Below are 23,874 nucleotides of genomic sequence, written 5' to 3'. Positions count from 1 at the left end.
AGAGGTAGGTAGGGAGAGAGTGAGTGGTAGAGGTAGGTAGAGAGAGAGAGGTAGGTAGGGAGAGAGTGAGTGGTAGAGGTAGGTAGAGAGAGAGGTAGGTAGGGAGAGAGGGGGTGTTTATGCCAATGGCATCTGGAGAAAGGTGATTTTATCACATGCAGAGTTATGATTGGTCGCAGTGACCTAAGAATCTTTTTGTTTGTGGAACTACAAGTCCAAGCAGACTGCTGAATAGAAGGAGTGTGGATAAAAGTGAAGCTGTGAGCAGGGCAGGTTATAAACAGATGTGATCCGTAACAGGTCCCCGTTTCCTCTCCTGCAGGGCCCCTTTGTGCACCTGTCCAGCATGATCGCAGCCTACCTGGGCCGGATGAGGTCTTCGGTCATCGGAGACTACGAGGTCTGATCCCAGCTTCCACAGTGTCAGATCATGTTACAGTCTGCTAGAGATGCAATAACACTACAAGGAATAACTACATGCAAAACGTTACACTGAGGAGCTGTTACATGTTACAGCCCTGCCAGACGATCACTGAAATTACCAACATTACATCTTTATTTATAATTATTATTATATGTCACAGTTTGTAGTTTTAGAAAACAGATTTTTGACTCCATCTTAGCACAGTTTCTCCTTTGGGCAATGGGGTAAAAGTGGGGGGATGACTATTGGTCTTTGATGGATTCTGCACCATGTTCTGTTTCTAAGAGGTTAATTTACTAAGATTCGAGTTTGGTCTAGATGATAATTTCGGGTGAGTTTAGGCATTTTTTTCATCTCACAAATTTCCCAAAGACAAAATCTGGTGAGTTTGGGAGAGAGTTCTCTCTTCTCACTCGTAAAACTCGGGTGAGATCGCAAACTCGAAACAACTCACCATCGGGCAAACTTGGAAGTACTTTTCATGAAGAAGATGCAACTTGGGAATTTACAAGGAATCAAGATTACAATCACGGGTGAGATTGTAGAAAACTCACAGAGAAATTGAAGTTTCAAACACTCCACCTCCTGAGCTGCGAGTTTTGCAGAAACATACATACAGTCAGGTGCATAAATATTGGGACATTGACAGAATTTTCATATTTTGGCCTCTATTCACCACCACAATGGCTTTGAAATGAAACAAACAAGATGTGCTTTAACTGCAGACTTTCAGATTTAATTTGAGGGTAATTACATCCAAATCAGGTGAACGGTGTAGGAATTACAACGGTTTCTATATGTGCCTCCCACTTTTTAAGGGGACAAAAGTAATGGGACTATCAACTCAAAAGCTATTTCATGGACAGGTGTGGGCTATTCCCTCGTTATTTCATTATCAATTAAGCAGGTAAAAGGTCTGGAGTTGATTCTAGGTGTGACATTTGCATTTGGAATCAGTTGCTGTCGACTCTAAATTGGGACATTGACAGAATTTTTATATTTTGGCCTCTATTCACCACCACAATGGCTTTGAAATGATCAGTGTGATTTGTGTATGTTTCTGCATGTGTACCTAATTTAAAGTGATTTTATAAAAACAAAAATACGTAGGGTCCCCCCCCAAAAAAAACAAGCATAACCAGCCCCGGACTGCTCAGCCAGTCCTGGTTCCTAAAATTAAATGGAAAATAATGTGTAAGGTTCCCCCATAATTTATGAACCAGCACCTGGCTGCAAGGCCAGTCCTGGTTTTAAATATAGGGGAAAAAAATGCATAGGGGTCCCCCTATATTTAAAACCAGCACCGGACCCAAACCGACCGAGGTGTAATGCCACAGCCAGGAGACTCTATCACCGGGTCTCCAGGGCCAAAAGCATTAACACCCCAAGCCGGTCAGCCAATCTGGGAATCTCAGGGGAGGTGTGGACCCCCCCAAGAAGGTGTACCCCCTCTCCCGAAACTCCAGGCTTAGGCTGAAGCCCGGGGCTCTTCCCTGCACCCCTGGAGAGGTGGGTACAGGAGGTAATAATGGGGGAAATAAGTTAAAAACTATTGTATTTTACAGTGGAACTACAGGTGCCAGCATGCCTGCCCTTTGGCACTTGTGGAACTACAAGTGCCAGCAGGCGGCCGACACCCATACTCCCACTATAAAATAAATGATTAAAAAAACACAGTACACACACCGTCTAAAGTACAACTTTATTACATTCACCTACCTCACTCACACATACTTACCTGCTGCCAGGTGTTGGTTCCTAAATTACGGGGGAACTCTACATGTTTTGTTCCCCGTAATTTTAGGAATCAGGACTTGATGAGCAGTCCAGAGCCGATGTCTTTGGGGGGGGGGGGGGGGGACCCTTATGTCATTTTTAAAAAACATTTAACCCATTTTTTACAGGTACAACACACAAGCAGCCTTTACATATCTCACTGATACGTGCAGGCTGCTTGCTCTGGACAGTTTTGCAGAGAGAAGACAATGCAATCTCAGGTGAGTAATCTCATCTAAACTTGCTACTCGGTGGAGAAATATCGATCTACTTCACCATCAGCCAACTCACTTTCAGCTAAACTCACTTCTTAGTAAATTTGAGAATTTAATAATCGTGAAAATCACCCGAGTTTCTGCGGTGCAAATTGAGTTTAAAAAGAAACAGATTCGAATCTTAGTAAATTTACCCCTAAGAATTTATTGAATATATAAAATACTTTTTTGTCCTTTTTATTCCTTAAAAACTTTTTTTTTTGTTCTGTCTTAAGAAAATAGATGTTTTATAGTTCACTTCAGACAGAACTCTTCCTACAGGTGTATTGCGTCAATTCAGCAGAAAAACATAAGGAAAATGTTGCAGGATTTTTTTACTATAACCTCGAAGGCTAGCATCAGCAAATGTAGATGTAAAGGAAATCATGGCCTAATCGTAGAGAATATCCCTGTTACAGCCAGCAGGTGGCAGTGTGGCACTGACAATTAATTCCCCTATAGCAGTGTTTCCCAACCTCGGTCCTCAAGGCACACTAACAGTCCAGGTTTTAGTTATATCCATGCTTGAGCACAGGTGGTTAAATCAAAATAACTGCAGAACTAATTAACACACTTGTGCTCAAGTATGGCTATCCTTAAAACCTGGACTGTTAGTGTGCCTTGAGGAATGTGGTTGGGAACCCCTGCCCTATAGGGTAGAGCAGTGGTTCTCAAACTCGGTCTTCAGGACCCCACACAGTTCATGTTTGCAGGTCACCCAGCAGGTGCACAGGTGTATTCATTACTCACTGACACATTTTAAAAGATCCACAGGTGGAGCTAATTATTTAACTTGTGATTCTGTGAGACCTGGAAAACATGCCCTGTTTGGTGTCCTGAGGACTGAGTCTGAGAACCTGTGGGGTAGTGGATACCTAAAAAGAAGCAAAAACAAAAAGGCAAAACAAATCTGTATTAAAATAAAAATACAATAAAAACTATTTGAAGAATAAAAAAATTGCATGATATTGCCAAAATTTCCCTTGTTTTCTGCAGAAGATTCTGCAGTTTCTACGAGTTATGTGTGAGCGCAGCGCCTTAGCGTTGGATAATCCCGTGTGTGTAATTTGGGGCTGGACCTGAAACCGTAGGATGTTATCGCACCATTATATCAGCTGATGAGGTTAACTGTTTATATGCCATGCACGTCTTGCTGCTATCTTGATGCATTTATACTATGTGACCTGTGCGTGCGATATTTTACCGTATTACGTTATATTACGACCAATTCTCTCCACAGAACAAGAGTAAGGAGCACGAGATGCTGGTGGCGGCAGCTGCAGTCGGGGTCTCTACTGTCTTTGGAGCTCCGATCAGCGGTAGGAAAGGGTCTCATTATTAGACAGTCAGAAAATAAGTTCTCTTATTTATTTGTAATTGTTCCGCTATTATCTAACCTAATGGTGCATACACACGGTCAGATTTTTCTTCAGATTTAAACGATAACGATTTCAAAAATCGTTCAATCGTTCATATCTGAAGGAAAATCTGACATGTCTGAACGATGAACGATGCGCGTTCCCGATGGTCAGATAATGATATCTGACATCTGATGTGTTTGCAGTCAGATTTGGACGATTTCAGTCATTTTAATGCAGTCAAAAATCGTTCATAGTTCAAATCGTTCAGATCGTTCAAGTCGTTCAATCGTTCATCTGACAAATCTGACCGTGTGCACCTTAGCAATGTACAAACATCCTGGGCTTGATAGTTACTTTGTTCTAACATTCTGCCTTTTATACATTTATATGTTGTGGTCACTGGAAATGCGAGGAGGGGGAGTGCCTGCACAGGGGAATTACCATCTGTAATACCAGTCCCCACCTGTGTCTCCTTGTAGGCGTATTGTTCAGTGTAGAAGTGATGTCATCGCATTTCGCTGTAAGGAACTACTGGCGCGGATTCTTCGCCGCCACCTGCGGAGCCTTCATGTTTCGTCTTTTAGCAGTCTTCAACAGTGAACAGGGTAATACGGCTGTACGGAGGCCACCTCAGCCTCTCTTCTCCTCCACGTTATTTGCAGAATTCATTTCATCCTTCTGAATTCTGCTTCCCAGCACAAGATCCTGATTCATAGATAAAGCTGGTCAATACTGTTAGTTTTTCACACCTGTTGCACTGTAATCCTGATGCGTGTGCACATGACAGAGGTTTTATCAGTGGACAGACCATACATACGGGGCCAGGAGATAGCATAGCTCATATACCTTTCACAGAAATGTAGCTAGAATCCAGAGGACAGGAGCAGAGTGCAGTGGTTAGAAGGCAGAGGCTAGGATTAGAGTGTTGTAGTTAGAATGCAGAGGGCCAGAGCAATGTGCAGTGGTTAGCATGCATAGGCAAAGATTAGAGTGTGGTAGTTACAATGAAGAGGGACAGATCAGATTGTAGTGGTTAGAATGCAGAGGGTCAGGATTAGAGTGTAATGGTTAGAAAGTGGAGGCCAGGTTTAGAATGTTGTAGTTAGAATGTAGAGGACAGGAGAAAATTGTAGTGGTTAGCATGCAGAGGTCAGGATTACAGTGTAATTAGAATGTAGAGGGCAGGAGCAGATTGTAGTGGTTAGAATGCAGAGGACAGGAGCAGAGTGTAGTGGTTAGAATGCAGAGGTCAGTATTAGAGTGTTGTTAGAATGTACAGGGCACTAGCAGATTGTAGTGGTTAGAATGCAGAGGGCAGGAGCAGAGTGTAGTGGTTATAATGTAGAGGGCAGGATTAGAGTGTTGTTAGAATGTAGAGGGCAGGAGCAGAGTGTAGTGGTTAAAATGCAGAGGGCAGGAGCAGAGTGTAGTGTTTAGAATGCAGAGGGAAGGAGCAGAGTGTTGTTAGAATGTAGAGGGCAGGAACAGATTGTAGTGGTTAGAATGCAGAGGGCAGGATTAGAGTATTTTTAGAATGTAGAGGGCAGGAGCAGAGTGTAGTGGTTAGAATGCAGAGGGCAGGAGCAGAGTGTAGTGGTCAGAATTAGAGTGTTAGAATGCAGAGGGCAGGAGTAGAGTGTAGTGGTTAGAATGCAGAGGTCAGGATTAGAGTGTTGTTAGAATGCAGAGGGCAGGAGCAGAGTATAGTGGTTAAAATGCAGAGGTCAGGATTAGAGTGTTGTTAGAATGCAGAGGGCAGGAGTAGAGTGTAGTGGTTAGAATGCAGAGGTCAGGATTAGAGTGTTGTTAGAATGCAGAGGGCAGGAGCAGAGTATAGTGGTTAAAATGCAGAGGTCAGGATTAGAGTGTTGTTAGAATGTAGAGGGCAGGAGCAGAGTGTAGTGGTTAAAATGCAGAGGGCAGGAGCAGAGTGTAGTGTTTAGAATGCAGAGGGAAGGAGCAGAGTGTTGTTAGAATGTAGAGGACAGGAACAGATTGTAGTGGTTAGAATGCAGAGGGCAGGATTAGAGTATTTTTAGAATGTAGAGGGCAGGAGCAGAGTGTAGTGGTTAGAATGCAGAGGGCAGGAGCAGAGTGTAGTGGTCAGAATTAGAGTGTTGTTAGAATGCAGAGGGCAGGAGTAGAGTGTAGTGGTTAGAATGCAGAGGTCAGGATTAGAGTGTTGTTAGAATGCAGAGGGCAGGAGTAGAGTGTAGTGGTTAGAATGCAGAGGTCAGGATTAGAGTGTTGTTAGAATGCAGAGGGCAGGAGCAGAGTATAGTGGTTAAAATGCAGAGGTCAGGATTAGAGTGTTGTTAGAATGCAGAGGGCAGGAGCAGAGTGTAGTGGTTAAAATGCAGAGGGCAGGAGCAGAGTGTAGTGTTTAGAATGCAGAGGGCAGGAGCAGAGTGTTGTTAGAATGTAGAGGGCAGGAACAGATTGTAGTGGTTAGAATGCAGAGGGCAGTATTAGAGTATTTTTAGAATGTAGAGGGCAGGAGCAGAGTGTAGTGGTTAGAATGCAGAGGGCAGGAGCAGAGTGTAGTGGTCAGAATTAGAGTGTTGTTAGAATGCAGAGGGCAGGAGTAGAGTGTAGTGGTTAGAATGCAGAGGTCAGGATTAGAGTGTTGTTAGAATGCAGAGGGCAGGAGCAGAGTATAGTGGTTAGAATGCAGAGGTCAGGATTAGAGTGTTGTTAGAATGCAGAGGGCAGGAGTAGAGTGTAGTGGTTAGAATGCAGAGGCCAGTATTAGAGTGTTGTTAGAATGCAGTGGGCTGAAGCAGAGTGTAGTGGTTAGAATGCACTTTGACTATGCCTAAAATTGGATTGAAATAATTATGTATTATTCATTCCCATCTGTGTCTGTCCTCCGCAGAGACAATCTCAGCTGTGTTCAAGACCAACTTTAAGATCTCCTTTCCCTTCGATCTCCCTGAGACTTTCTTCTTCATGATATTGGGGTGAGAATGAATTTTATCTTTGTGTGTGTGTATGTGTGTGTTTGTGTGTGTGTGTGTGTTGTGTTTTGTGTGTGTGTATATCTACATATGTATTTAGCAAAACATAAGAACTTGTGCAACATAAACCATGTAATAAAGGCCACGATGACGCGATTGAGCGCGAATCACGTCACTGGGAAGTGGGTGGCACCAGGCGGCCGCTGGGTATCTGGGGATGATTCTGTACAGGATTGGCTGGCAGCTTCCAGACACATCTGTATGGAGGAGCTGAGGAACCAGGCGTTACTGAGAACACTTTGGCAGACATGTCAGCAGGATCTGCTATTCCAGACCTCAGAATATAAATTGCGTTTCCTGTGACAGACGTTGTTAGTTTTGTATTAGATCACAGGAGTCGCGGTGCGCTGAGAGGGGATCGGATATTTCCTATGACAGCATCACAGCGGGGGGATAAATCCTTCCAGACATGGGAAATTGGATATTTGGACGCCTGGTGATGAGAGGGAAAGGGGTCATCCCAGATTTCTTTGTATTAAACAGTCATTTATAGAAGGGTAGTGGCAGCAACTTAGCTATGTTACTGCGTATTACAGCACTTCCCAGCTTTGTCCATTACTTCCAGGATAAGCCAAGGAAAAATCTTATGACAATGCCTCGTAAATGATGTGAGAGCCAGCGGGGTAAGAGAGCTGGAGCATGAATCAGCAGCACAGTTACAAAGCATACTGTACATGGAACCACTATTGTAGACTCAGTTTAAGATCAGACTTGTATATTGTGCGCATTTGTTTGCTGTTATAGTAATGGGATGCAGTCAGGAAGCCGACGGATGAAATGCCGACTGCCGGATTCCCGACTGTGCAATCCCGACAGGGGACTTACTGATAGGCGTCGAAATCCAGACGCCTATCATCCCTACGCCGGGAGCCCGACGCCCGGTATACGAAGATAAGTGGGGGGGTTAGGTTAGGGGATCCCGGGGGAACTTGGGGTAAGGCACCCCGCCCCCGGGAGGGTTAGGGTTAGGCTAGGGGGAGGGGGGTTAGGGTTAGGCACCCCCGGGGGGAGGTTAGGGTTAGGCACTCCCCCGGGGGACTTAGGTTTAGGCGGCGGGGAAGGGGGGGTTAGGTTTAGGCACTTAGAGGGGGGATTAGGGGTAGGGACTGGGGGGGAGGTTATTAGGCACCCCTAAAGGTGGGTTAGGGTTAGGGGGGGAAAGGTTAGGGATAGTTACTTACCTTGTCGGGATCTTCACTAATGACGGTCTTCCGGTGTCGGGATTTGAACTGCCGGACATAGGTCCAGCGGTTATTCATACCGACCCTCAGAGCATTGTCCCTGTTTTTGGGGCATGCTTATCAGAATCCGCATTTTTAATGGGGACTTGATAAAAGTTTTTTTTGCATAAATGAACAAAATGAAGATGAAAATCTTCAACAAATGTCCTAAAATCCTCTTACCAGGAGACGGGCTCCAATAAGGGAAGAGCTGGAAGCCGTGTGATGGCGTAACGCTATTGCACTGCTTCCTGGTATGGGTCACCGGCGCACACTGCGCAGGTGCGCTTCCCTGGGGTGCGACAGAGAAGGATCTGGAGACTCCCTCTCCGAAAATCTGTGCCATTTAGTACCCTATGGGCTGCTTTAGGACAACGCCCTCTGGAGATGACATTATCCTATCGGGGCCATTGAGGTTGGAAGTGGAGGGGATATGTTCTGCGCTCCCTTCCTCATACATTTGGGGCATCCTTAATATTTGCGTGTATCCCCTGAAAATGGGTGTTTACGGGGAATATCCTACAAATATTATGTGAGAAATGGGTCCCTATGTGCTTTTTTAGGACCTAATTCTGATTTGGACGCTGCATTGTTCGTGTCTGCAATTTTTGCCGGTCGTACATCTGTGACTTCATGCAAATAACGCTACAAGCTCTTCCTCTGTGTACATCCGCGCGTCCTAATGTGCAGCGACCGAGACGCCCACTGTCAGCATCGTTACACGCTGTAACCAGAACAAACGCTGACCTGCTTCCGACATTGGCATTGCATCTAAGGCAGCATCTAGGTGCCCTTTCCGCCCTCACTCCTCATCACATCCAGGTCCTTAGCATGAAGGGGAAATATAACCTACCTTGCATCTAACTCAGAATCACCGCCCTAGTACGCAATTATATGCACCATGCAAAGCGCAATCTCTGCCTGTTTACCACTTACGCTAACGCCCCTCTGTCACCGTTGCAGCCTCTTTGCTCTGTGGCTTCTATCACGTAAAGCTAAATGTTTTCACACCTTACGTAATTCCATCCGAACCGATTAGCCTCCTAGTTGGGCGAGTGTTAACTGCTGCGGTTTTGTCCACAGGGTGATATGCGGGGTCATATGCTGCGCCTATCTCTTCTGCCAGCGCTGGTTCCTGGGATACGTCCGGAGAAACCCTTTCACCGCTAAGCTGTTGGCGTCTGAGTAAGTTACCAACGTGCCGGGAAAAAGTAACCCACCCGCCCATGGACATGACCGATATTCTCCAGCGTTCCAGATATATCAGTAGAGACGCAAACTTTGGATCTGCTCCCTCCTAGTGATATTTGACGCACAGTGTTTTGACAATCGAACCTTCCCAAACGCTTCTAATCATCCACCATTTTCTCAGGCTCTTGGTATATTGCACCCAATAAAATCTCCCATCCTATTGACGAAAGTTTAGTGTACATAGGGTCTGATTCAGTAAGGATCGTTATTGCGATCGCAATAGCAATTACGCACGCAGTCTCACAGCGCAGCTATGCTAATGATCGCAATGCCATATGCAGCCTAACATAAGGACGACCACCTTACCTTACACACATCCATAATGCTTAGCAAGGCTGCGAAACCATCGGTAACATAGAGTACCATCGCAGCCTCACGCACACAAGGTCTGACCTTACTCAGGAATTGCTAACTTCATCGCACACAGTGAAAACCCAAGCTGCGTATGGCATGCAGTGGCTAATTTATGCACGCCCCTGTAATGGTGTTCAAACATCAAACGCAATAATCGTCCGATTGCGTGCGTAATCGCAGTTGCGATCCGTAGTGAGTCAGGCCCATAGTCTTGCGGTACGTAAATACGCAAGTTCACACATTCTCCAATGTCCCTCAGTTCTCTCCAGGAGTTAGTGTTGTGTCTTCTGTACTGTAATCGTCAAGCCAAGCTCCTTATTACTCCATAATATAGGGACACATTTATACCATAGTTAAGAACCTTACAGGTATAACCCGAGAGATGGAGCTGAGCTTCCCAAATATTCATGCTCCATCCTGTCCATCCAGATTGTACACTAAGGCCCTCATTCAGAGCCGGACGCTCTGAGCAGAGCGCTCGCTCTGAATGAGGGCCGTCCTCCATAAAAATGGAGCGTCCTCCTGGACGCTCGTATAGCTGTGGGTCACCACCCACAGCTCATACGAGCGTGCAGGATGATGGTCGCGATGGTCTTGACCATCGCGACCATTGCCAGTGCGACCAGAAGCCTGTGGTCGGGTTTTTCGACCACAAGCCCTGGAGTGATTTTGGCTCTATCAGAGCCAAAATCACTCCCACTGACATCACTAGTGATGTCCATCACTAGTGATGTCAGTGGGCCGGCTTCTGACGGTAGGCGTTCCCTTGGGAACGCCCCCGTCTGGGAGGCACGCCCCCGGCACGCCCACCAAAGGGAGCGTGCTGTCAATCAACATCGACAGCACGCCCCCTTTGATCAGACACAATGAGCGAAGGAAAGTCCTTCGCTCGTCGCGTCTCGCGCATGCGCACGACGGAGCTCGCTCCGTCGTGCGCATGCTCAGTGCACACCATCGACCCACTTGCGAGCGGACAGCCGCTCGCGAGTGGGTCTGAATCAGGCCCTAAATCCTCACCTTAGACACAGTCCCCTCAGTCTATACATAGCTGTATATTGTATTTATTATGTGTAAAATGCTCCAGATTTGAAAATAAGACGTAAAATGAATCTTGCTTAAAGCTAAACACCTTGTTTGTGTATTTCTGTCTAGTAAACCGATGTACTCTGCCTTGGTGGCCCTTCTGCTGGGGTCGATAACATTTCCTAATTTCCTCGGAAACTTCCTGGCGTCACGGGTACGTATTTGCCGTTGTCCTCTCTATCTACTACTGGTGATGTAAAATTGAGGCATTATGGATCCGTCAACTGCAGTACTGGTTACTAGCCAAGTATAGCATTGCAAAGATAATAGACATGGGATTCCAAGCATTGAAATCTTGCTTTTGAAGTGATAACCATTACATAGAGTCATTGTGATGACCATTGTGTAGAGTCGGTGTGATGACCATTGTGTAGAGTCGGTGTGATGACCATTGTGTAGAATCAATGTGATGACCATTGCGTACAGTCGGTGTGATGACCATTGCATACAGTCGGTGTGATGACCATTGTGTAGAGTTAGTGTTATGACCATTATGTAGAGTCGGTGTGATGACCATTGTGTAGAGTCGGTGTGATGACCATTGCGTACAGTCGGTATGATGACCATTGTGTAGAGTTAGTGTTATGACCATTATGTAGAGTCGGTGTGATGACCATTGCGTAGAGTTAGTGTAATGACCATTATGTAGAGTCGGTGTGATGATTATTGTGTAGCGTCGGTGTGGTGACCATTGCGTACAGTCAGTGTGATGACCATTGCGTACAGTCGGTGTGATGACCATTGCATACAGTCGGTGTGATGACCATTGTGTAGAGTTAGTGTGATGACCATTATGTAGAGTCGGTGTGATGACCATTGTGTAGAGTTAGTGTGATGACCATTGCGTAGTCGGTGTGATGACCATTGTGTAGAGTCAGTGTGATGACCATTGTGTAGAGTCAATGTGATGATCATTGCGTACAGTCGGTGTGATGACCATTGCGTACAGTCTGTGTGATGACCATTGCATAGAGTCAGTGTGAAGACCATTACGTAGAGTCAGTGTGAAGACCATTACATAGAGTGTTACTAGGCCACCCCAGTATTCGATGAGGTAGGATAGCAAATAAAATCTATCTGACCGAGTGCTTGAGTATTCCTTTTCCTCCAATACAATGACTGCATGTTCCTTCTTAATTATCTCATCATTGCTTCACAGATCCTTTCACTGCCATTACTTATTGCTGGGATCGTCTATGCACCCCAAATTAATTGTAAACAAACACGGTGGTCATATACATGCCATGCCATTAGAGAGTCACACAAATATACTTCATTTTAGGAGCTTTTCCACCATTGAAGTTCATGTCCTCTCTTTCTTTTGTTTGTCTCCATCCATGTCGTCATGTCCAGCTCACAATGAAGGAACTCCTTGTCTCGCTCTTTGACAATCGAACCTGGTGGACACTGTCCCAGAATGCCTCAGTTCCCAGGCCGCTAGGAGTGGACCCCAATAATTTGTGGCTGGAATGGTCGAACCCCCAAATCACTATCTTTGGCACTCTGGCGTTTTTCATTGTCATGAAGGTAAATTGCTGATCTGATCTATTAATAAATTAATGTTCTCTCTCTCTGCAGCTCGGATTACCTTGGCCCAATACGTAATGTCCTCCAGTGACATATTTCATCCTCAGAAATATGTTCTTTTTCTCAGAATGAATCTTGCTCCAGGGTTCGGTTTCTCATTAAGACATGTATGGGTGTCAGGACTTGCATATATATATGAGGTTCCCTGGAATGACATCTGCTTTGGTTCAGTTATAATTTAGCAGGCAGCAATTGTCTTCCAAGACCTTGGTCTTGTATTGATCTGGAGCAGTAAATTGTGACATTTTGTGTCAACACATTCAAGGTGACAATTCGATTGTCAGTACTGGACCTCGTGGATCCAGAACTGTGCTCTCTTCAGTACATTTCTCCAAGAAGTTATCGTGAGACCTAGAGGCAATATTTAGGGGAATGAGGCCTATAAACTCAGTAAGAGCTAGGGACATCAACGAGGCGAGATTACACAAGTCTACACTGTACATAAAGCGTAGATCCATCCATTGATGTAGCAATGGGATGTCTGAGTGACTCATGCCTCGGTGATATCACTAGCCAATTAAAAGTCTGTAAACTTCTGTCTCATGCAGATTGGTCCAGTCCACAAAATGTCAGCATCCAGCATGTACGGCATATAGAGGCAGTAGTGTGGTTGAGGCTGTCACAGCTTCCGGCGTCCGCTATTGGTTTCATAATGGGTCCTGATGTTATTCTTGTGTACAGGATTGGTAGAATGTCTCTTCATGATTTTAATTCTTATTTTCTAGTTCTGGATGTTTATTTTGGCCACCACGCTGCCCTTGCCTGCCGGGTACTTCATGCCGGTATTTATATTTGGTGAGTCTTTGAGTGTCTCCAAGGGACACTAAGATTTAAGGGAAATGCACAATATAAATGCATACAGTGCATTAGTGTGTTTATATATAGTCAGGATCACCATCATTTGCTTTATTATCATACATGTTACATTATGCTGCATTCCAAGAATTATGGTATATTCACTACAGTGCACAATCTGTTAAATAATATAGCATGAACTATCAGTATTTACTATATATATATATATATATATATATATATATATATATATATATATATAATATATTTATAAAGGGGCCCCATGCACTGTAATATCCATGTTCTCTGCAGGCAATGTCCTCTGTAACGGTTGGCCAAGCCTCTGTGGTGGCTGGCCACACCCCTTAAGCATGGGCCCCTACCACTGCCTACCCCATGGGCTTTACATGCCCCAGTCCTACACTGTGTATGTATGTATGTATGTCTGTATGTACATTATTATCATTTGTACTTACTGGTGACCTCACCGCGCTGCTATGATTGGCAGGAGCTGCCATTGGACGTTTGGTGGGGGAGACCATTGCCTATATCTTCCCAGAAGGCATCACCACAGATGGTGTTATTAACCCCATCATCCCCGGAGGCTACGCACTGGCAGGTGAGAATGAACCCGGTAACCTCGGCTTTGGGAATCAGGCACAGAGTGGCCTCACAGAGATATCGGTACATAAACCTACTGGGCAGTGCTGAGTAGAACGTGTGTCCAGTCCTTATGCTACAGTTTACTATGGGAGTATTGCAAACGTAAAGACCACACGGCCTTTCTGTATCCGTTATATTGCTACTAAACATGCCTGTGAAATCAACCTCAACAGAACATCTCTACGGTGTCCTTCTAAATGTTGATGCCTCTCTTGCCGCCATGTCTGTGTTGTTCAGGAGCCGCAGCCTATTCCGGCGCAGTGACGCACACCCTCTCCACGGCATTGCTTGCCTTTGAAGCCACTGGTCAGATAGCGCACATACTCCCGGTCATCCTGTCTGTGCTCATCGCCAATGCCATCTCCCAGAAGTTCCAGCCGTCTTTCTACGATGGCACTATCATTGTGAAGAAGCTTCCGTTCCTGCCTCGTATTCGTAGCCGGCAGATAAAGTGAGGAGACTTTGTTTACTTGGTGACAATTTGCTCCCACAGTGGAGACTTTCACCACCGTACCATGTAGTACGAGATCCCACCTCTAAAGATAGTGAACTCCCTTGTTTCTTGGTAGCTGTACCTGTCTTCTACTCTAATCTACCTCTTCTGTATAACATTATCTATCTTTCTGTAGGTGTAGATTATCATGTGTGAATGTTCTGCCTCCATAGCTCATACAAAGTGAACACCAAGGAGTTTATGAATGTGGACATCGAGGTCCTCTCCAAGGAGGCCAGTTTTGAAGATGTTCTGCAGGTCATTACAGCTTCTGATCACTCTGAGTACCCTGTGGTGGACAACACAGGTATGTTGGCATTACACAGATGAGGATGTTCTTTAAAGTTGAATGACAGATGTAATTTGAGGACTTTGGATCTCAGTGGACAGTGGTCAACTTCCAAGACACTATATAGGCTGTAGACCTTTAATGGCGTATCTGAGAAGAACCTTAAACCAAATTACAGCAAATGTCTAGTGTCATGTTATTCTGAAGGCTCGTGAATTTGTAGAGCTGAGGGCTCAATCTTTGATTACATTGACAAATTCTGTTTAACAGAGCTGACGCGTTCCGCATCTGTGACATTTCAATGCTGTTACACCATGAAGCCTGTGTTGTCAATGGAATAAGATAGCTGTGTTATGCACATCAACGTGTTAAATGTCCCATAACATGTGATTATATGCCTGATGGGTAAATTGATTCTGTGTGCTTTCTGCAGAGTCTCGTGTTTTGGTGGGTACAGTGAAGAGATCTCAGTTGGTCCGCTTTCTGGAGACCCATGACACCAGTCAGGAACCAAGGAGCATGGAACATAAGGTGAGAGAATAATCCAGACAGTCTCCATCACTTTGCGCAGGTGTGAGCCGGCGTGCTGGCACAAGTCTGCGCAATAGAATTGGAAGCCCAGAGAGATCTGTAATGTCCACTATTATAAGCAAAAAAAAAATCTATAACATCCGTGCAAAAAAAGAAAGAAAGAAAAACTGTTATACATAACATAAAATATAGGTAGCTATAATATTTAAGTTATGGTATATCTACCACCCCTGGAGATAACAATTTTCTGGGAGGCTGGGAAATTGCCTTATTCAATTTACAAGTGCGCTCCTCAAAAACAACTCGCCACGGTGAAAAAAAAAAAATTAATTGCTGATAAAGGTAAAACCTTTGGTGTAAAATGCTTTTTACTGTATTATAAGCTCTGTGACTTAGGGGTCTATTTACTAAAGCTGCGTACACACTCCAAGATATTTTGCACAATTTGCCCAATTTCGACGTATCGGAACAACAAATCCTGTAAAATATGACCAAATCGTGACTGTCCACTCACGATGCTGATGCGCATCCCCACGGGTCGTACATCGCAACTTCAGATCTTGTCTACAGCAGGCAAGATCTGACAACCTCGTACACGAGGCACTGGTAATCGCTAAGGACGCACGATAGATCCTTGGTCAGATTGGACACTTTTTAGCACCATATCGTGTCCTGGAGTGCCGGGGAGAGTTCAAGGGAGATCGCTCACGATATCGCATCCTGAGCACATCGTCTAATACAGAGGTTCTCAAACTCTGCCCTCAGGACCCCACACAGGTCACATTTTGCAGGTCACCCAGCAGGAGCACAGGTGTACTCATTACTCACTGACACATTTTAAGACATCCACAGGTGGAGCTAATTATTTCACTTGTGATTCTGTGAGGACACCTGCAAAACATGCACTGTTTGGGGTCCTGAGGACCGAGTTTGAGAACCTGTGGTCTAATGTGTATGCACCATAAGCCTTGGACAGAGATAAAGTACCATCTAACCAGCTCCTAACTGTCATTTTTCAAACACAGCCTGTAACATGGCAGTTAGGAGCTGATTGGCTGGTACTTTATCTCTGTTCACTGTATCTCCGTCCAAGGCTTAGTAAATAGACCCCAATGTATCATCCACTGCTCTCCTTAAAATTCCATTGGATGCATTATTGAAGTATTACGCGATGTAGCCAGAAGTGCATAGGGAGATAGGATCCATTCATGTGCTGTAGCCGTGTCTCATACGTGTCTCATACGTGTCTCTGCTTTACCAGCAAACCCTGTGTGACGGGAATCTGAGTGACGCATGCACGATTGAGCCAATCACTTTCCAGCTGTCCTCAGGGACATCCCTACATGAGGTAAGTGCTCCTGAGTGCTGAGCCGGTGGGCGTGGCACTCGGCAAGTGACCCCTGACCTCTCTGCCCTCTTTGTCACAGGCTCATCACCTCTTTGAGTTGCTGAATCTCCAGCATTCATTTGTCACTGAGTTCGGAAAGCTCGTCGGCCAGGTCACTAGGAAAGAGGTAGAGTGCCCCAATGTCACACACATCTGGCTCTTTGTACATGGGGGGGGGTAGGGGGCTGGATTCTATGGGGTCTATGTACTAAGCCTCGGAGAGAGATAAGGTGGACGGAGATAAAGTACAAACCATTCAGCTCCTAACTGTCATTTTTCAAACACAGCCTGTAAAGTGACAGTTAGTAGCTGATCGGTTGGTACTTTATCTCGCTCCAAGGCTTAGTACATACACCCTTATGTGTTATATGTACATACGATGGATGATTGTTGTAATGAAGCTGCTAGGTCTATATGCTATAGACATATGATTACCGCTCCCAGTGCAGACCAATGATGACTCTCGCACCCCCAGTAACATCATGAGTTCTGCCTTATATTGGGCCCTCTCCTACATTATAGTAGACTGTTCTCTGACCCCTGTAGACATGATCTGGACTCAGTAATTTTTGGGGTGTAAATACATTGATGGAGGTATAGATAATAGACTGTGGCACTTCTGGGAGATGTACTGCAGCCGGAGATGGTTCCTGAAGCCGTTGCAGATATTATCAGGCACCTAATTACTGTTCCCCATGCATAGGGCCATATTCAATTAGGCTGCGAAAACCCGTAATTTTCACCATTTTCACTTTTCCCCGTATTCAATTTCAAAGACTTTTCGCAGGTGCGAGAAGTCTTTGCCAAAATCCAGGGATAAGTTTTCACCATAGAATAGGTGGTGAAAAAAAGTGCAGAATTGGGGCTTTGGGGTACAAACTAAGAAAAAGTACCCTGCACCCCTTGGATTGTCCCCCAAAGTTATTCTGAGTAAACAAAAAATAAAAAAAGTTGAACAGGACACCCCAAAAAATATACATTCGTTTTGCGTCCGAAAAAAAAAATTGGGGGGGCGGGTTAAACTTCTAAACTAGTGAATTAGACTCCAGGGGGGGGGGTTCCCAAGTATGCAGCAGATGTTTTTTGGATTGCAGGTGGTCGCGGCAGGTGGATTTTTCATGATTTTTAAAACTTCACATTAGCCACTTTAAAATATGTTAGTGCCCATTTTCATGTACCCCAAATTTGATGGGGCACCTTATTTTCCCCCCCCAAAAAAATAGCTAAATGCTATTTTTCACCACATTCCCAAAAACGCTATGCAGCACCTATTGAGACCGTTTACAGACCCCACATACCTTTAGCAGGGCTATTCGGGGGTGGTACCCATAGTGATCCCCGATATCAGAGCATCTTTGGGGGTGTCAGGCTGATTTTCCCAAAAATGACAGGACTTTTCGCCGATTTCCTTTTCGCATGGTCCTGTTTTCGCTGAAATTAAATTGAATACGGGGAATAGCGGGGACGAGCGCGATACTTTATCGCTGGCAAAACCTTCGATGAATATGGCCCTTAGACTGAGAATTACGCAGCTCCGGGGAATTTACTACTTGTATGTACAGTATGTGACACATGAGATATTATTAAGGAGACCTGTGTTCTTTCAGATGAGAGAAGCCATCGAGAACCTGGCGAACCCCAAATAAAGCAGCTGCTCCCTAGAAGACCTTGTATAAGATCTGGAGAGGAAAGGTCACCCCATTGCAGGACAGAGTCACAGACCCCTCTGCGGTGTTCCCGGAGACTCCCTCGTGCACCGCACATACCGGGGGCTACATACCGTAATATCACCGGCACCAGGAATTCTGTCCTCTGTATATACAGATATCCGCATCTCACCATGTCTGTCTGTCTGTCCTTACACTGCGCACTTATATTGTCACATCACTTCTTATTATAATATGTTCATTGATATTAATAATTACATTGAGTCACGGGCAGAAAATCACAGGATTTGGGTCCCATACGTCTGTACGTAGCCGATCTCTGTATGTCACACAGAGAAATGACGCTCAGATCACCCTATGGAATACGCCTCTTTGTACGGTCCATCAGGCCGGACGGCCCCCACAGATTCTGTGGCCCCAAACGCCCGGGAACCAGCAATGATTGTACTGGGAGAATGGATCATTCCCTGGATAATTATCTATAGAGGCCTCAGCTATCTCATGTACAGGTATTGTCTGATGAATGTTGGAAAATTAAACCTTTTATACTATTTAATGACCAAATATATTCTGTGTCTGCCTTTATTCTCCACTTTGTAACAAATGCTGGTTCTGAGTCGTAGGTAGCTGCCTCCATATCTGTGTCCTTACCGGTCACACGTCTGCGACTTTATGCAGATACCCCTAGAAATCCCCTCCATGGTGTACATCCGCGTGTGTGAGTGTGCAAGGACTGAGGCGCGAGTCTCCTGATGGTGCAGCTCCCTTACACGGTGTAATACCGATTGGCGAGTCTCCTGATGGTGCAGCGCCCTTACACGGTGTAATACCAATTGGCGAGTCTCCTGATGGTGCAGCGCGCTTACATGGTGTAATACCAATTGGCGAGTCTCCTGATGGTACAGCGCGCTTACATGGTGTAATACCGATTGGCGAGTCTCCTGATGGTGCAGCGCGCTTACATGGCGTAATACTGCTAGAAAACTCCTCCCTGGTGTACATCCGTGAGTGTGCAAGGACTGAGGCGCCCACGTGCAGTGCCCTTACACGATGTAATACCGATTGGCGAGTCTCCTGAGGGTGCAGCGCCCTTACACGGTGTAATACCGATTGGCGAGTTTCCTAATGGTGCAGCGCGCTTACATGGCGTAATACCGATTGGCGAGTCTCCTGATGGTGCAGCGCCCTTACACGGTGTAATACCGAATGGCGAGTCTCCTGAGGGTGCAGCTCCCTTACACGGTGTAATACCAATTGGCGAGTCTCCTGATGGTGCAGCGCGCTTACATGGCGTAATACCGATTGGCGAGTCTCCTGATGGTGCAGCTCCCTTACACGGTGTAATACCGATTGGCGAGTCTCCTGAGGGTGCAGCGCCCTTACACGGTGTAATACCGATTGGCGAGTTTCCTGATGGTGCAGCGCCCTTACACGGTGTAATACCGATTGGCGAGTCTCCTGATGGTGCAGCGCGCTTACATGGCGTAATACTAATTGGCGAGTCTCCTGATGGTGCAGCGCGCTTACATGGCGTAATACTGCTAGAAAACTCCTCCCTGGTGTACATCCGTGTGTGTGAGTGTGCAAGGACTGAAGCGCCCACGTGCAGCGCCCTTACACGGTGTAATACAATTGGCGAGTCTCCTGATGGTGTAACATCAATACTTGCACTAGCCGTATGGCAGGATCTGTTTCTCTGTCTGAGCATGGCCTCCGATGTGAGCGGATGTGTACGCACTCACTATCAGGGACACGCCCACAATGCTAGCATAACACGCCCCCATAAGGCGGACCATATCCGAGACCTCCCAGTCACCGTCCAGGAACGCCCATTATGGGCCTGATTCATCATGGATTGCGATTGTAACCGCGTACGCAGATCGGTCGATGGTGCATACAGCGCGTGTGCGAGTTAGCATAGCGATCGCACTGCGATCACTCACGCAGATACAAAGCCATTGTAGATGGAGGGACGGGATGGCAGCGTTTGGGGGTGGTGACGGGGGACTGGTCGGAGAAACGCAGGCGTGCCTGTCCATTTCAACGCAGTTACATGGGCGTGCATAAATTAGCCACTGCGACGGCATACGCAGCTTGTGTACTCACTGTGTGCAACGAGGTGAGTAAGGTCTGACCTCCTGTAATTGAGGCGCCGATGTTACTCGATGTTCCCGATTGCGCAGGACTGCGAGGTATTACAGATGTGTGAAAACGGTAGTGGTTGTCTCTATGCTGCGTTTAGGCGTTTCTGTACTGGTTACTGGCATCTCTGTACTGGCTACGGGTATCTCTATGCTGCCTTTGGGCATCTCTGTACTGGCTACGGGCGTCTCTATGCTGCCTTTGGGCGTCTCTGTACTGGTTACAGGCGTCTCTATGCTTCCTTTGGGCACCTCTGTACTGGCTACAGGCGTCTCTATGCTGCCTTTGGGCGTCTCTGTACTGGCTACAGGCGTCTCTATGCTTCCTTTGGGCACCTCTGTACTGGCTACAGGCGTCTCTATGCTGCCTTTGGGCGTCTCTGTACTGGCTACAGGCGTCTCTATGCTTCCTTTGGGCACCTCTGTACTGGCTACAGGAGTCTCTATGCTTCCTTTGGGCACCTCTGTACTGGCTACGGGCGTCTCTATGCTGCCTTTGGGCGTCTCTGTACTGGCTACGGGCGTCTCTATGCTGCCTTTGGGCATCTCTGTACTGGCTACAGGAGTCTCTATGCTTCCTTTGGGCACCTCTGTACTGGCTACAGGAGTCTCTATGCTTCCTTTGGGCACCTCTGTACTGGCTACGGGCGTCTCTATGCTGCCTTTGGGCGTCTCTGTACTGGCTACGGGCGTCTCTATGCTGCCTTTGGGCATCTCTGTACTGGCTACGGGCGTCTCTATGCTTCCTTTGGGCATCTCTGTACTGGCTACAGGCGTCTCTATGCTTCCTTTGGGCATCTCTGTACTGGCTACGGGCGTCTCTATGCTGCCTTTGGGCATCTCTGTACTGGCTACGGGCGTCTCTATGCTGCCTTTGGGCGTCTCTGTACTGGCTACGGGCGTCTCTATGCTGCCTTTGGGCGTCTCTGTACTGGCTACGGGCGTCTCTATGCTGCCTTTGGGCATCTCTGTACTGGCTACGGGCGTCTCTATGCTGCCTTTGGGCATCTCTGTACTGGCTACGGGCGTCTCTATGCTTCCTTTGGGCATCTCTGTACTGGCTACGGGCGTCTCTATGCTTCCTTTGGGCATCTCTGTACTGGCTACGGGCGTCTCTATGCTGCCTTTGGGCATCTCTGTACTGGCTACAGGAGTCTCTATGCTTCCTTTGGGCACCTCTGTACTGGCTACGGGCGTCTCTATGCTGCCTTTGGGCGTCTCTGTACTGGCTACGGGCGTCTCTATGCTGCCTTTGGGCATCTCTGTACTGGCTACGGGCGTCTCTATGCTTCCTTTGGGCATCTCTGTACTGGCTACAGGCGTCTCTATGCTTCCTTTGGGCACCTCTGTACTGGCTACAGGCGTCTCTATGCTGCCTTTGGGCGTCTCTGTACTGGCTACAGGCGTCTCTATGCTTCCTTTGGGCACCTCTGTACTGGCTACAGGAGTCTCTATGCTTCCTTTGGGCACCTCTGTACTGGCTACGGGCGTCTCTATGCTGCCTTTGGGCGTCTCTGTACTGGCTACGGGCGTCTCTATGCTGCCTTTGGGCATCTCTGTACTGGCTACAGGAGTCTCTATGCTTCCTTTGGGCACCTCTGTACTGGCTACAGGAGTCTCTATGCTTCCTTTGGGCACCTCTGTACTGGCTACGGGCGTCTCTATGCTGCCTTTGGGCGTCTCTGTACTGGCTACGGGCGTCTCTATGCTGCCTTTGGGCATCTCTGTACTGGCTACGGGCGTCTCTATGCTTCCTTTGGGCATCTCTGTACTGGCTACAGGCGTCTCTATGCTTCCTTTGGGCATCTCTGTACTGGCTACAGGCGTCTCTATGCTGCCTTTGGGCATCTCTGTACTGGCTACGGGCGTCTCTATGCTGCCTTTGGGCGTCTCTGTACTGGTTACAGGCGTCTCTATGCTTCCTTTGGGCACCTCTGTACTGGCTACAGGCGTCTCTATGCTGCCTTTGGGCGTCTCTGTACTGGCTACAGGCGTCTCTATGCTTCCTTTGGGCACCTCTGTACTGGCTACAGGCGTCTCTATGCTGCCTTTGGGCGTCTCTGTACTGGCTACAGGCGTCTCTATGCTTCCTTTGGGCACCTCTGTACTGGCTACAGGAGTCTCTATGCTTCCTTTGGGCACCTCTGTACTGGCTACGGGCGTCTCTATGCTGCCTTTGGGCGTCTCTGTACTGGCTACGGGCGTCTCTATGCTGCCTTTGGGCATCTCTGTACTGGCTACAGGAGTCTCTATGCTTCCTTTGGGCACCTCTGTACTGGCTACAGGAGTCTCTATGCTTCCTTTGGGCACCTCTGTACTGGCTACGGGCGTCTCTATGCTGCCTTTGGGCGTCTCTGTACTGGCTACGGGCGTCTCTATGCTGCCTTTGGGCATCTCTGTACTGGCTACGGGCGTCTCTATGCTTCCTTTGGGCATCTCTGTACTGGCTACAGGCGTCTCTATGCTTCCTTTGGGCATCTCTGTACTGGCTACGGGCGTCTCTATGCTGCCTTTGGGCGTCTCTATGCTTCCTTTGGGCATCTTTGTACTGGCTACAGGAGTCTCTATGCTTCCTTTGGGCATCTCTGTACTGGCTACGGGCGTCTCTATGCTGACTTTGGGCGTCTCTGTGCTTCCTTTGGGCATCTCTGTACTGGCTACAGGAGTCTCTATGCTTCCTTTGGGCATCTCCCCCGGCACATCTGGCAGGCACGCCCCCGGCTCCCTCCGTCGTGCGCATGCGCAGTGGGGACCATCGACCCACTTGCGAGCGGACAGCCGCTCGCGAGTGGGTCTGAATGAGGGCCATAGATTGTAAGCTCCACTGGGGCAGAGACTGATGTGAATGGACAAATACTCTCTATAAAGCGCTGCGGAATATGGGCCTGATATATGGGCCACTCGCTCTGAATCAGGGCAGGGATTTTTTATTTTTTTTTACCAGCCCGCTCGCTAAGCTGTGGGTGACCACCCACAGCATTTGCGAGCGCCCTGGAGCCCGACGCGATTATCGCGACCATCGGGTTTGCGAGGATGTCAGTAGGGCTGTCACTAGTGATGTCAGTAGGGCTGCCCACAAACGGCAGGCGTTCCTAAGGGAACGCCTGCGTTTGTGCAGCCACCCCCCCTCCCCGCCTACAAAACGGGGCGAGCTGTCAATCAACATGAACAGCCGCCCCGTCTTGTAGCGAGACCCGTAGCGCCGGAGCTGCCGTCTCTGGACGGGTCTCGCGCATGCGCACACCGGAGGTGGCACATGCCAGAGGGGGACCACCGACCCGCTTGCGAGCGCTGTGTGCTTGCGAGTGGGTCTGTATCAGCCCCTATGTGTGCGCTATATATATAACTGATAATGATAATAGCCTTATTGTAACGCGACCCACCAGTCAGTATTACAGACCTATGTTAGCAGGTGACGGGACGCAATCTGACTGGAAACTGTTTACAGTCAGTGGGGTAATTGCGCAATTCAGGGCGAGTGAAAGACGGGTCCAATTTCTGGGAGGGTAGGCAAGTATGCCTAAGACGTCACGTCGCCACGTTGCTAACTTAAAGGTTATGCCCGGCCCAGGCCGCAGCTG

The 23,874-nt window shown here is 47.2% G+C and overlaps 1 protein-coding gene across 1 annotated transcript in view; it reads left to right on the top strand.

Annotated features, from left to right (window-relative positions):
* Positions 1 to 18,708, top strand: part of LOC148443105 (chloride channel protein ClC-Kb-like) — a 53,753-nt gene extending 35,045 nt beyond the window's left edge. Inside the window, exons 6-20 of the mRNA XM_088463258.1 lie at positions 323 to 400; positions 3,695 to 3,773; positions 4,295 to 4,420; positions 6,691 to 6,775; positions 9,136 to 9,237; positions 10,810 to 10,894; positions 12,094 to 12,267; positions 13,053 to 13,122; positions 13,631 to 13,741; positions 14,023 to 14,236; positions 14,452 to 14,585; positions 15,001 to 15,098; positions 16,360 to 16,446; positions 16,526 to 16,612; positions 18,093 to 18,708. Coding sequence (XP_088319384.1) covers positions 323 to 400; positions 3,695 to 3,773; positions 4,295 to 4,420; positions 6,691 to 6,775; positions 9,136 to 9,237; positions 10,810 to 10,894; positions 12,094 to 12,267; positions 13,053 to 13,122; positions 13,631 to 13,741; positions 14,023 to 14,236; positions 14,452 to 14,585; positions 15,001 to 15,098; positions 16,360 to 16,446; positions 16,526 to 16,612; positions 18,093 to 18,131 — 1,569 coding nt within the window. The 3' untranslated portion in view covers positions 18,132 to 18,708. The remainder of the gene's footprint in view (positions 1 to 322; positions 401 to 3,694; positions 3,774 to 4,294; positions 4,421 to 6,690; positions 6,776 to 9,135; positions 9,238 to 10,809; positions 10,895 to 12,093; positions 12,268 to 13,052; positions 13,123 to 13,630; positions 13,742 to 14,022; positions 14,237 to 14,451; positions 14,586 to 15,000; positions 15,099 to 16,359; positions 16,447 to 16,525; positions 16,613 to 18,092) is intronic.
* Positions 18,709 to 23,874: the final 5,166 nt, after the last annotated feature.

This window comes from Taudactylus pleione, unplaced genomic scaffold (genome assembly GCF_031769625.1).
Source record: "Taudactylus pleione unplaced genomic scaffold, aTauple2 ptg001334l, whole genome shotgun sequence".
In the NCBI taxonomy this organism is placed as follows: Eukaryota; Metazoa; Chordata; class Amphibia; order Anura; family Myobatrachidae; genus Taudactylus; species Taudactylus pleione.
The sequence above is the reverse complement of the archived record's forward strand: the minus strand, read 5'-3'. Positions and strand labels throughout refer to the sequence as shown.